The sequence below is a fragment of the Aquarana catesbeiana genome, linkage group LG06 (genome assembly GCF_042186555.1).
Source record: "Aquarana catesbeiana isolate 2022-GZ linkage group LG06, ASM4218655v1, whole genome shotgun sequence".
Classification (NCBI taxonomy): domain Eukaryota; kingdom Metazoa; phylum Chordata; class Amphibia; order Anura; family Ranidae; genus Aquarana; species Aquarana catesbeiana.
Window position 1 is genome coordinate 359,110,685 of NC_133329.1, and position 12,297 is coordinate 359,122,981.

At 42.8% G+C, this 12,297-nt stretch overlaps 1 protein-coding gene across 8 annotated transcripts in view; it reads right to left on the bottom strand.

The window, feature by feature from the left end:
* Positions 1-12,297, bottom strand: part of PKP4 (plakophilin 4) — a 471,675-nt gene that overhangs the window by 145,832 nt on the left and 313,546 nt on the right. For 6 of the 8 annotated variants that reach the window (XM_073634115.1, XM_073634114.1, XM_073634113.1 and 3 more), the window contains 2 exons: positions 2,630-2,761; positions 2,336-2,523 (listed from right to left, as the gene is read on the bottom strand). In XM_073634115.1, coding sequence (XP_073490216.1) covers positions 2,336-2,523; positions 2,630-2,761 — 320 coding nt within the window. The remainder of the gene's footprint in view (positions 1-2,335; positions 2,524-2,629; positions 2,762-12,297) is intronic. The other 2 variants (XM_073634112.1, XM_073634111.1) reach the window with 1 other exon arrangement.

The window sequence follows — 12,297 nt, forward strand, 5'->3', positions numbered from 1 at the left end:
TCCGTCAGGCCCTCCACAGAATCCTGAGCTTTTAGCTCTTCCCCATCCTCAACCCATTCCTGCTCCAAACTAGGAGACTCTGGGGAGGGGGATCTGTCACTCTTCTTGTCACCCTGTGGGATGGAGGCAATCATGCCAGCAATCCTATGCTCTAACCCGGCTAGGGCCAAGGACAGTTCATCCTTGGTGATAAAGGGTGAAGCAGCAGCGTTGACTGTAGGCACAATACCAGATAAGCGCAGCGATTCGGATTGCCTGGAAGCCTTTGGTCCTTCAGGGGATACAACACTAGGGATATGACTAGGTTCATCAGGAACTACTGACAACATAGGTGTGCCCTTCCCTGTAATGTTAGTCCGCCTCCTCTTTTTTGAAGACATTTACCAGCCACAAAAAGAGTACCTGGGTGTAGTATTAACACACCTCAGAAGGGAGACTCTTTAATAGGGCTCACCAAGCCCCTATGCAACAATCCTGCTAAGCATCTTTAGCCTGCCAAGCAACACCTGGTGACTCACGTGACCCGGGTAAGGAGAAAAGAACCGCTGCAAATGCCGGTTCAGAGCCTGCTCGATGTCCCATGGCTGCCTTCTGAAAGCACCGCATGCTTGGCATACACAGCTTAGATAAGCTGCCGTACGCCAGAACGTTCTGCGCATGCGTGCACAAATCTTCCTGCACCCAGATAAAGCTACGGCGCATGTGCTGTGAAGCAGCATGTGCCAAACTTCTAAACCCATCGGCGCTCTTGCGAACGCACGTGCGCCATGGCGAACAAAGGCAAAATGGCACACCCTCATGCTCCATCATACAGGCAAAAAACAGCCAGACAAAAAAAAGGTACATTTTGAAAACACCCACAGCTGGCCCAAAACTCCCCGCATGGTCACTGCACACAGGTGTCCAGCATCTATCTAGCTTGACTGATTGTTACAATCTCTGGGACATTCCACAATAATAAAGGGGTTTCACTTGCCGTTCAGGTGCAGGGCAGCTTAGAAAGAGCCCAATATTCACCCTCCACGGTGGGTTCCTGTCACTTGAGGACCTTCAAGGACTGGGTATCCTTTTCACGTTTAGGGTCCACTCCCTTGGACCTGTACAGCACCCTGCAGAAATGCCTTAGTGCTGTAGTGTCCAGGATTCCACTTCACAGGGTCCAGAGCCTGGAGGCCGCATTACAGGCAAAACCTCGCAGGACCTCGAGTCTTCTTTGCAAGGCTCGGGTACCATTTATCTAAGCATATAGAACCTGTGTCAAATGGATCCAATCGGTCAATCTCTTGATGCATTTAAGAACTGTTTGTGGGACTAGAGACCTGAAGCTCAGGGAGCTCAAACAACCATGCCATCCACCTTGCAGACACTGGTAAAAAACTGAAGTACTTCCTGTATGGGAGGGGTTATATAGGGGATCACTTCCTGTCTAAAGATCTTTGGTCTACCAGTGTCCATTCACCTGGAGCTGAAGTATAACCCAGTAAACAATGAATATTAGCCTAACTCTGTGTCCCATGATGTATGAAAAAGAAATTAGACCAAATCTGAACCATTGTACGGGCAGTCATACACTGGCATGTGATTCATATTTACTCACGTGTTTGTATTTTTTCCATTTGTATATATTACAGATATGCATTTCTATCCATATAAAATGTATACACACAAGTACACTCACATGCATATACATACATGTATCTAAATAATGTACACACACGTTTACCAACATGCATACCTTTAGAAATGTTATTAAAGCAGCAATCAAGGACCAATTTAAAAGTTGTAGACACATTAATACAAACTTGTACATATATATAATTTGACAAATAGCCTCTGGTGGCAAGAGGGATAATTGTGGATGGGGTTTATGTTTTACCCAGATTGTGGCATCTTATCACATAAAAGTTCAAGAAAGATGGCATTAGTAAGATAGGCAAATGGGTTTTGTCTCATCAGAGACCAGGAGTACGGCCAGAAAAAGTGTGGGTCCGCTCCCTAGCCATCACTCCACTCTAGGTTTTGCTACAATTTCCTGGATGGATATGGGACAGAGCCACTATGGGTGCAGATTCACATTTGTGGCTGTTTTGGAGCTGTTGGGTTGGAAGCTGGAAAATTTAATGTGTACTCCGGTTAGTAAGATTATGCCATTTGAAAGAATAATTGTGGGTAAGAAAACACTTATATGGACCTTTACTCAATCTTACCTCTTTGTTCCTGTCTTCAGCATAAGCAGGTGTGCTCTCTCTCTCTCACAATGCATACCCATGCTGTATATTTCTGAACACCCCTACATACATGCATAATCTTACACAAGTTTAAACAGAGAATGTACCTGGACAAAGGCCTGGCCTTCAGCTCTGGAGGACCTGACTATGTGGTTTCCGGTGGTTCCCGTGAAGGAATGTTGCTGTCGTAGTTCAGGTTTCCCCGTGCTGTGGTTGTGAAAAGTCCCAGCTTCCTGATAACCACTATCAGAGTACGAGTTCATTTGTGTTGAGCTTCTTGAATTGCCTAAGGATCCTAAACAGGAATATGATCTCAGTTAGCTGAGCAGTGCTTCCTAAAGCAGGTGAACTCCTGTATGTGAATGATTGTAATATAATAAAAATGAAAGCATGGAACAGACCCTCACTTTCATGAAGGGACGTCTGCTCTGGGGAATACATGGTGACTGGTTCTGGGTCAGCTCGGATGAGGAAGTGGTTGGGGTGAGCGGATTCAGACAGTCTCTGCTTGGGGGGAACTCCGGAAGACGCATCTGAAACAGAAAATAAAACATCAACTTGTGACTTCTAATGAAGGTGGTATCTGAGAACAAAGTTATTTTCTAAGAAGGAAAAAATAAAGGGCCACTATATTTTATACTTCATTTTCATAAACAGATTTATCGGAAAAAACAATTTAACAGTAATGGATAAATAAATACAAGATTTAGATTTTCATTAGAAAACAGAATATTTAAAACCAAAATGGCAAAGCGATATTTTCCAGCAGAGTTAAAATTTACATCAGTGGTAACACAAAGCTATAAGCAGCTCCAACTTGCAAAAACAAAACAAAAAAACACAAAACATACTACTCCACAGGTGTTAAATTAAAAAGAAAACAACATACATTCAGACCCCTTTCACACTGAGGCAGTTTTCAGGCGTTTTAGCGCTATAAATAGCCTCTAAAAAGCTCCTGAAAACTGCCTTTCATTCTTTGCATGATAAGAATATTGGACGAAAATTTCCGTTCTGCGAATGATCGGCCAATTTTCTACTCCTTGATGCCCAACAAGTAATACCCGATAGATAGTGAACGAAAAAGTTTGAGTGAAAAAATGGAAAAATTGTGTCGTATTGTTTGACAAGGAACGATATTCTATTCGTTAATGTGACGGTCGTCAGTAAAAAAATCACTGGAACATTAGCACGCATGAGCTGTAGGCTACAGGGTCACACGCACACTACATCACTTCCACTTGTGCGTGAAACATCAACACTACGTATTAAATCAATTGCTTTTTTAACGATTTTTTTAGATGGGTTAATGTTGGCAAAGTTTTTCACCAACGAGCGCTGTTTCGTTGGTCGGCTGTGGAGCGATCGCCCGATTTTGTGACCGTGTATTCCGGCCATAAGTGTCGCTGCAGTGTGAAAGGGGTCTCACTGTTAAGGCCTCGTGCACACTTCAGCTCAAAGATGCTGCTTTTACAGCCGTTTGGAGTTTTTTATTCCGTCTCTGAGACCCCTTTCACACTGCAGCGCCGCTAAAACAGCACTAAAGCACTGGTTAATTTTGCACTTTTTGGGCAGATTTTTTTAAGGTCACATGACAACGTGACCTTAAAAAAAAAAAAAAGTAGTTTTGCGGTGCTTTGGAAGTGCTGCCCATTAATTTCAATGGGCAGAGGTGTTTTGGGAGTGCTATTTATAAGCGCATGCGCACCGCGAGAGCACTCACTGCAAAGAATGGGAGGCAGTTTTCAGGCGCTTTTTAGAGGCTATTTCTAGCGATAAAACGCCTCAAAACTGCCTCAGTGTGAAAGGGGTCTAAATGCCCTTCCATGTTAGCCTGTGTGTCCATTCACACTATAGGCATTTGCAGGGGTGTTTACAGATAGAACCCCCTCCCCACCAAAGTAACATACAGGAAAGGAGATTTTGAGCAAAACGCCTGATATATCCAAACGCATGTAAAAAGCGTCTAAATGTACCTAAGTGATGGGTGCGTATAGCGCTTGAGCATTTTTTCATTTCATTGACCAGAATAAATTAATATTCTGGCCAAATAAATTCCCAAGCACTTGACGCACCGTAATGTGTTTGCAAAAACGCAGTTTAAATGAGTTTCTGAAAGCTGCTTTTCTGCTGCCAAGAGAAAAGTGTTTATAAGAGCCCCAGTGTGCACAAAGCCTAATACTTACCCTATATCTCTTGTATTGTTCCCTGGAGGCTCCCCATTTTGCAAAATCTTTTGGGGCCCAATGACAGCATCATTAAAGTTACTTCCTGTGAGGCCAGGACATAAAGAACCCACTCCTTTGGGGGTGCATTATAAAACGACTCTGTTCTCACAGGGAGTCCAAAGGATAAACAATTTATTTCAAACGGCATACAGCTGTTTCAAGCTTGTTGCTCATCAGTACATTGTAGGGAATTCATGTCTTCTATGGAGTATAGAGACACAAGGCTGTATAACCAGACAGTTTATGGCTAATGCCGCGTACACACGAGCGGACTTTCCGGCAAACTTGGTCCGGCGTACCGGAGTCAGTCGGACAATTCGATCGTGTGTGGGCTCCAGCGGGCTTTTTTTTCTCAAAAGTTTGACGGACTTAGATTTGAAACATGTTTCAAATCTATCCGACGGACTCGAATCCGGTCGAAAAGTCCGCTCGTCTGTATGCTAGTCCGACGGACAAAAACCAACGCTAGGGCAGCTATTGGCTACTGGCTATGAACTTCCTTGTTTTAGTACGGTCGTACGTCATCACGTACGAATCCGTCGGACTTTGGTTGATCGTGTGTAGGCAAGTCCGTTCATTCGGAGAGTCCGTCGGGCAAAGTCTGCCGTAAAGTCCGGTCGTGTGTACGCGGCATAAGAAGGCAAAGAAGGACTTGCTATGTCTGTACTAGAAACTAGCAGTTTGAAACAGCTGGGCCAGGTGCATAAAGAAATTATTTACATGGCTCCGTTCACTAAGCTATGGTGCATAATAAAACCTTTATTTTTGGAATGTATTAGAAATAAGGCAAGCTTTACTTTGCTTAAAGGAGAAGTCCAGACGAAGCTTGTTTAGCTGGGCTTCTCTTATGGATCACAGGAGTGCAATTCGTTTTGCACTCCTGTGACCCGTTTTCAATAGAGAGCGGGCTGAAGTGGTCACAGAAATCAGTCCAGGCACCGCGTCATCACAACAAAGTCTGGATCTGCCAGGTGCCTCTACTGTCACCCGTCTCAGCGAGTCACTGAGTGCCTGAGATGGCCGTTCCCCACCCCTCCACAGCTCAGTGCTCCAGTGAGCGCGGGGGGGCAGAGCGGAGAGCTGCTGACTGACAGTCAGCAGCTCTCTACTTGGGGAGGTGAGAGAACTGAGCCATCGGCGGTGTTCGGTGGCTCGGTTCTCAGTGTAGAGACGCCGGGGGGCAGATGCAGCTGCATCCACCTAGGCGAGTATGATTCTGGAAAAAGATAAAAAATAAACATACTTCTTTTTTAACAATACAGACCAACAGCCTCAGTACACAGACCATTTACAAAAAAATAAAACATTGCGTTTCCATTGGCCAATTAAATTTGTGCAGAGAAATCTAACAGCAAAATAAGAAACTGGATTAATCAGAGTAAATAAGCATAAAAATTAGAGAACGTTCCAGTTCTTGCAACTACCACTGACCCACTAAAAAAAAAAAAAAAAAAAAAAAAAAGAAAAAAATGTATGCTAAAGAAACGTTAGAGCACAAACATGAAAAATAAAGTAAAAAAAAATAAATAAAATGGAAAAATTAAAGAAAAACAAATAAGTGTTCACTATGCTAAATGCAGCCCGAAGAGTAATCTTCAAAGATAAGGCAGTATTACACTCAAAAGCAAACTTTTATTATATTGCAGCTTACCAGTTCTTAGATGTGATGGCTGCATTCGTTTTCTAGGCTTTCTTTCTATTATTTTCATCTGGTGATTCAGCCAACAAGTCTGTTTTTCACAAGTTCAAACTCCCTGGCAGAATGCTTCAGTTTACATGGATGAGACAAACCACTTCACACTGACTGAGGTGTATAAGATGACCAGCTTTAATTTATTCATGCAAAACATTTATCCTAAAAGGAAAAAAGCTGTTTGGTTTACTACTGTGCCTCCTGTGCTCACTTCTCCAGAGGCTTGTCTCACTAATACAGGTGGTGTGTTACTGGCCAGATCACCAGGTGAAAATAGAGGGGAAAAAAGCCAAAGAAAATGGATGCAGCCACCACATCTAATGATTAGGTAGCTACAATATAATATATTTTTGGCTTTGGGTTTAATACCACTTTAAATCTACACAAGCGGTTACTACAAAATACCTGTACGATAATATAGGACCAGGAAGCACCACTGAGAGCTTCATATTTTATACTGAGGCAACGCACTTGAGAGGCTCATGACTAATGAAATTGTGACATTTTATTGGATTTTGGTTGTTAGGAAGTGATCCAACCATCAAACAATCTTTCATAGCTCTGACATTACATATATTATTAATGCACATTGCTAGAGCAGTCTGCAGACTGAACATAGTGTAAGGTGGATGGAAATGTAATATAAAAACATAGGGGCTAAGTGGTTGGCATGCTTTCCTTGCACTGAATGAGAATCCCACAAGAGACACCAACTGCGGGCTTCCTTCATAAGTCTAAAAACACAGCTTTAGAATGATCGCCTCCTATCTGTGTATTTGAAACTGGTAGGAACATTACACTATAAGCTCCTGCATAGCTCAAGCGTGGCTTGATGTAAACAGTTAGGCTCCATTCACCCCTGGGCGATTTGATTGAGAATTGTGGCAAAACGTGGGAAGCGTTTGCGATGCCATTATTGCTCAATGGCACCCCAAACGTGGTGCAATTTAGCCGCAATTGTCAAAAAACAAATCACGGCAAAAAGCTGGCAAACAAAATAGCGGGACGCGTGTCACCCAAAAGTAGTTCCAGAAGTGGCCCTCCCCTTAGTTACTTAAGAGCTGTCAGACGACAGAGCCGGCAGCCTTTACCGGAGTGGAGTTTTGTTTTTTTTCTTTTTTCGGGTCAGCGGTGGGCGTCATGATTGACGATGGATCTCCAGCGGGGGACATTTCTTTTTAATTTGTGACTTTTAACAAAGGACTTGTCCAAAACTTTTTTTTTTCTACTTTTTACACTATTTTGGTACTGTGTACCCCATATTTATTCACATGGGGGGCAGGATCTGGGGGCTTCCAAATTCCAATAACCTTGCCCGCAGTACCCCACAGCCACCGGCCAGGGTTGTGGGGAAGAGGCCCTTGTCTCTATGAACATGGTGCTTTGGGCAACCTGGTATGGTTCAGAACGGGGGGGGGGGGGCTTGCAGGCTGCTCAGATAAGGGTCTGGTATTGATTTTGGGGGCGATCCCATGCCATTTATAAAAATAAAAAATTGGCGTGTGGGTTGCCCTCAAAACCAAAAAACTGGTATGGATTTGGGGGCAACTCACGTCCGTTTTAATTTTGGCCTGTATAGATTAGGGGGGACCCAACGCAATTTTTTCACATTTTTGTATTGCCGGAAAATAAATGCTGGACACTGGCGTTTAGTAGAGTTTAGGAGCGGTCAGCGTTTTTTCTGCCAAAACACTGCTGCTCCAGAATACACTGGCAGAGGCGTCTTTTTTTCATGCCACTAAACTTTCCTGCCAAAAAACGCTGATAAAAGCCTATGTGTACATGAAAGTATAGGATAACATGCAGGGGAAGTTTAGAGGCAGTTAAAAAAAAAAACATCCAACGCCCAAAACAGCAGCTGTAAAACACCCAGTGTGCATGAGACCTTATATATATATATATATACACACACACACACACACTTGTAAAGCAGACTGCAATTTGATACTACTATATAAATTGATAAAATAAACAAATCAAAAGGATTAAAGCACGCTGTCTATAAACGCGTACAAATCAAAAATACTTTGGCAGTATTTGAATTGAAAAACAAATACTTTCTACTGAAAATAAGCCTGGATTTAGGAATGTCCCTTACGCTGCTTTCTCCTTGTTTAGTTGAAATCTACCTCCTCTGACCCCTCCACTAACCCCACTGCTGTAGTATTCTGATGGGGGGGGGGGGGGGGTAACAACAATGCCCCACTATTTCCACACTTTCTGTCCACCTCCACCATTCACAGAAGCTGTGCTACTGCTTCTATAAATTAAAAATGATCTCCAAATTGAGGATGGCCGAATGATTGAAATGTTTACTTCATTCATAGACTGTTCATTCATAGATGACAATAACTGAAATAATTTGACTTTGAAGTTTTGTTACAAAAATGCTAAATATGAAGTTGTGCTAACATGGAAACCTAAACTAATTAGCTCTATGGTATTACTTTCCGCTAATGAACCAGTTGCCCTGGATTACAAAAATCAATTTGGATGATTTCATTGCATCTCTAACACTGAATGACTTGGAGTGCCATGCAGATCTTCAAGGCTAGGCGGATGCCTTATGGATGTTAATACAGAACCGAAGAATATGTAGAAAGCACCTTATGGAAAGGGCTCTAATCCTTTACTCCAGACTGTTGAGCCTTGTTGACATGCTATAAAATCAGAAAGCACTTCACAGTGCAGAAAAAAAAAAAAGAAAAAAAAATTGATTTCAAAAGCGACTCCTGCAAACTGACAGATGCTGATAATTATCCAGCGTGAATGGGCAAAGTGAGAGTTATGTGCTGGCGCCTCTTCCTGCAGCTCTAGCAGATAAAAGAACATTGAGTTAATGGCAGTATTGTTATACTAACAAAAGCAAAACTGACCCGATTTTTTAGGAAAAATTACACTTACATTTTAACACTAACAGACGGGTGGAACTAAGAAAGGATATTAAGGGCAGCTATCAAAAAGATAAAATGTCAAAGCAAAGAAATATATTCAAGCTCAGTCTAAACCTATGACAGAGAAATTGTAAATATTATCTAATGCCGTGTACACACGGGCGGACTTTTCAGCATCAAAGGTCCAACAGTCTTTCCGACAGACTTTCGAACAAATGGACTTGTACACACACGATCACACCAAAGTCCGACGGGTTCGTACGTGATGACATACGACCGGACTAAAATAAGGAAGTTGATAGCCAGTAGCCAATAGCTGCCCTAGCGTCTGTTTTTGTCCGTCGGACTAGCATACAGACGAGCAGATTTTTCGGACTCGAGTCCGTCGGAAAAGATTTGAAACATGTTCCACATCTAAAGTCCGTCTGATTTTTGACCGAAAAAGTACACTGCAGGTGTGATGAAGCCCACACATGGGCAGATTGTCCGACGGATTCCTCCCGTCGGACCAGTCCGGTCGAAAAGTCCGCCCGTGTACATAAGACCCCTTTCACACTGAGGTGTTTTCCAGGTTCTCTTGGGCTAAAAATCGCACCTGTAAAGTGTCTGAAAAACTAAAAAGGACTACTAAAATTTTCATTACCTGTGAAATATTAAATGGCCATGCAATAGCAGCACAGAATAACTAAACTGGGCTCAGTATGGCAAGGATGAGGATGTTGTCAGACACTTTCCTTGAGTGTTTCGCGAGCTAATACAAACTGCACGTCTGGGCCTACTGTGTAAGTTGCAAACTTAAAGCATTTGTTACCTCAACACTTCATATTCCTGATATGTGCCTGCTGTACCATATACTTATACGAGCATCCTGTTTTCTTTGTATTGCTTCATTTGTGTGAAATGTCTGCTAGTCCCCTTGCTTTCCTATTAAGCACTGGCCACACTAAGCAGCAGAGCACACCATGGTCAGTTCTCTAGCTATGCTGGGAACGCAGTGTACTCTCCTCTAATGATCAGACTTGTCCTGACACGCCCCTGCTTCACAGCCATTCACTGGGAAACTCAGTGTGCTGCTGCTTCTCCTCCCCCCAGCTCTTATGCAGCTGAATACAGAGAGAATGTGAGCTCTTATAAAAAAAAGGGAAAAATGTATTTATAATCTTCTTTTTAAATCTATACAAAAATGTTTTGCCATTCATTTTATTTTAAAAGAGAAGTATTTTTTTTTCTAGATTTATAGTTACCTATGTGGATGCAGCATCTGTCCCCCACCACCTCTGCACTGAGAACCGAGCGATCGAACACCACCGATGGCTCGGTTCTCACAGCTCCCCGAGCAGAGAGCTGCTGACTGTCACTCTGTTCTGCCCCCCTGCGCGTTCACTGGAGCGCTGAGCTGTGGAGGAGTGGGTAGCGGCCGTCTCAGGCCCTCAGCGGCTCGCTGAGAGGCTGAGACAGGTGTCAGTCCAAGCACCTGACGGATCCAGACTATTGTAGTGATGGCGCGGTGCCTGGACGGATTCCTGTAACGGCAGCAGAGAGCAGACTACAGACCACTCTCTGCTGAAAACGGGTCACAGGAGGACAAAACATTTTTTGGACTGCAAAGAAAAAGGTGAAAATATTGACTTAGTGGCAGACACCCTTGTCACCAAACACATAGATGTAGCTTGAGCATCAATCAAACCACTACAGAATCTGTTGGCGACAGACGTGACTACTCAACCTCATCAGTTAAAATGCAGTCTTACAAGTAAAAGTTTTCAAACAAAAGATTCTGAAAGTTAAGCCTATTAAAGAGATCGTATAAACGTTTTAAAATCGAAAGCTTGCCTAAGCGGACCATACACTAGTATAATTTGTTTTTAGAAATATTCATTTAATTTTCTAATAGTGAGTTTGTTTTTATCTGCAGTGACAAGAAAATTTGAAGGAGCAGGATGGAAAATGTATAATCGTGTACGTGGCTTTTGTTCAGGAATTTGCATTAATTCCAATATAAAATGTTTAAGAGTAACAAGGTTTTGACGTTTTTCATAAATTCGTACATTTGTCAAGTCACTGAATGTACTCAGAATTTTGTACAATTGCTCATTTGAAAATCTACTAGTGTATGGCCCACTTAAAGTGATACGAAGTCTAATTTTTTTTTGTTTTGTTCAAAAATAACAAACATGTTACACTTACCTGCTCTGTGCAGTTGGTTTTGCACAGAGCAGCCCCGATCCTCCTTCTCGGGTACCTTGACAGCGCTCCTGGCCCCTCCCTCCTGCCGAGTAAGCAGCTCACTATGGGTCATCGGAGCCGAGCTGCTGCAATGTGTCCATTCAGACACGGCTCCACCCTGCCCCCTCTCTCCACATTGGCTCGCTGTCTTTGACTTACAGCAGTGGGAGTCAATAGCGCCTGCTGTGTGTCTCAGCCATTCAGGAGGGAGAGTCCAGGACAGCCGAGTCCCCTGTGAAACATCGCTGGATCGAGAGGGGGCTCAGGTAAGTATTACGGGGGGCTGCTGCACACAGGTTTTTTATCAATGCATAGAATACATTAAGATTAAAAAAAACTTCTGCCTTTAGAACCACTTTAAAGAGGAAGTAAAGTCTTCCTCTTTAAATGTACCTACAGGTAAGCCTATAATAAGGCTTACTTGTAGGTACTGTAAATATCTCCTAAACTTGCACCGTTTAGGAGATATTTATTATATACGCTGCCGCCGACGTCAACGGCACATGGGCACTAAAGGAACGGCCTGCTCGTGTCACATGCATGAGAGTGACGTAATCGCGGCTCCAGCCAATCACAGCCCCGGAGCCCGCAAACCCAGAAGTAACTCCGGGAAACATGCCTGTTGTGTGATCGGTGTGCCGGCGCCAATCCGGGGCATCGTTCTAAGATATTTGATAATGAGCTAGTATGCGATGCGTACTAGCTCATTATGCTTTTGACTTGCAGGGTTTTTTTTTGGAGGTTTACAACCTCTACGATGCAAAGAAAATAAATCTGAATTTTTATTGGCACAAAAAAAAACAAAAAAAAAAAACGTACTGAATAAAATTCACCTACCCCAGACTAATCAAACAGCTTCCGTTACAGACCCTTTCTCATGCATAAGGAACAATGTTGGCATACATTGTGCAGACAGAAGATACTTCAGTTCACTTGCAGTCTGAATATTAAAGGATAAGTTCATTTTTCTAAATAAGTTTTTATTATTTTATTTTCATGTCAGGTACTTATACAGCGCTATTAATTTA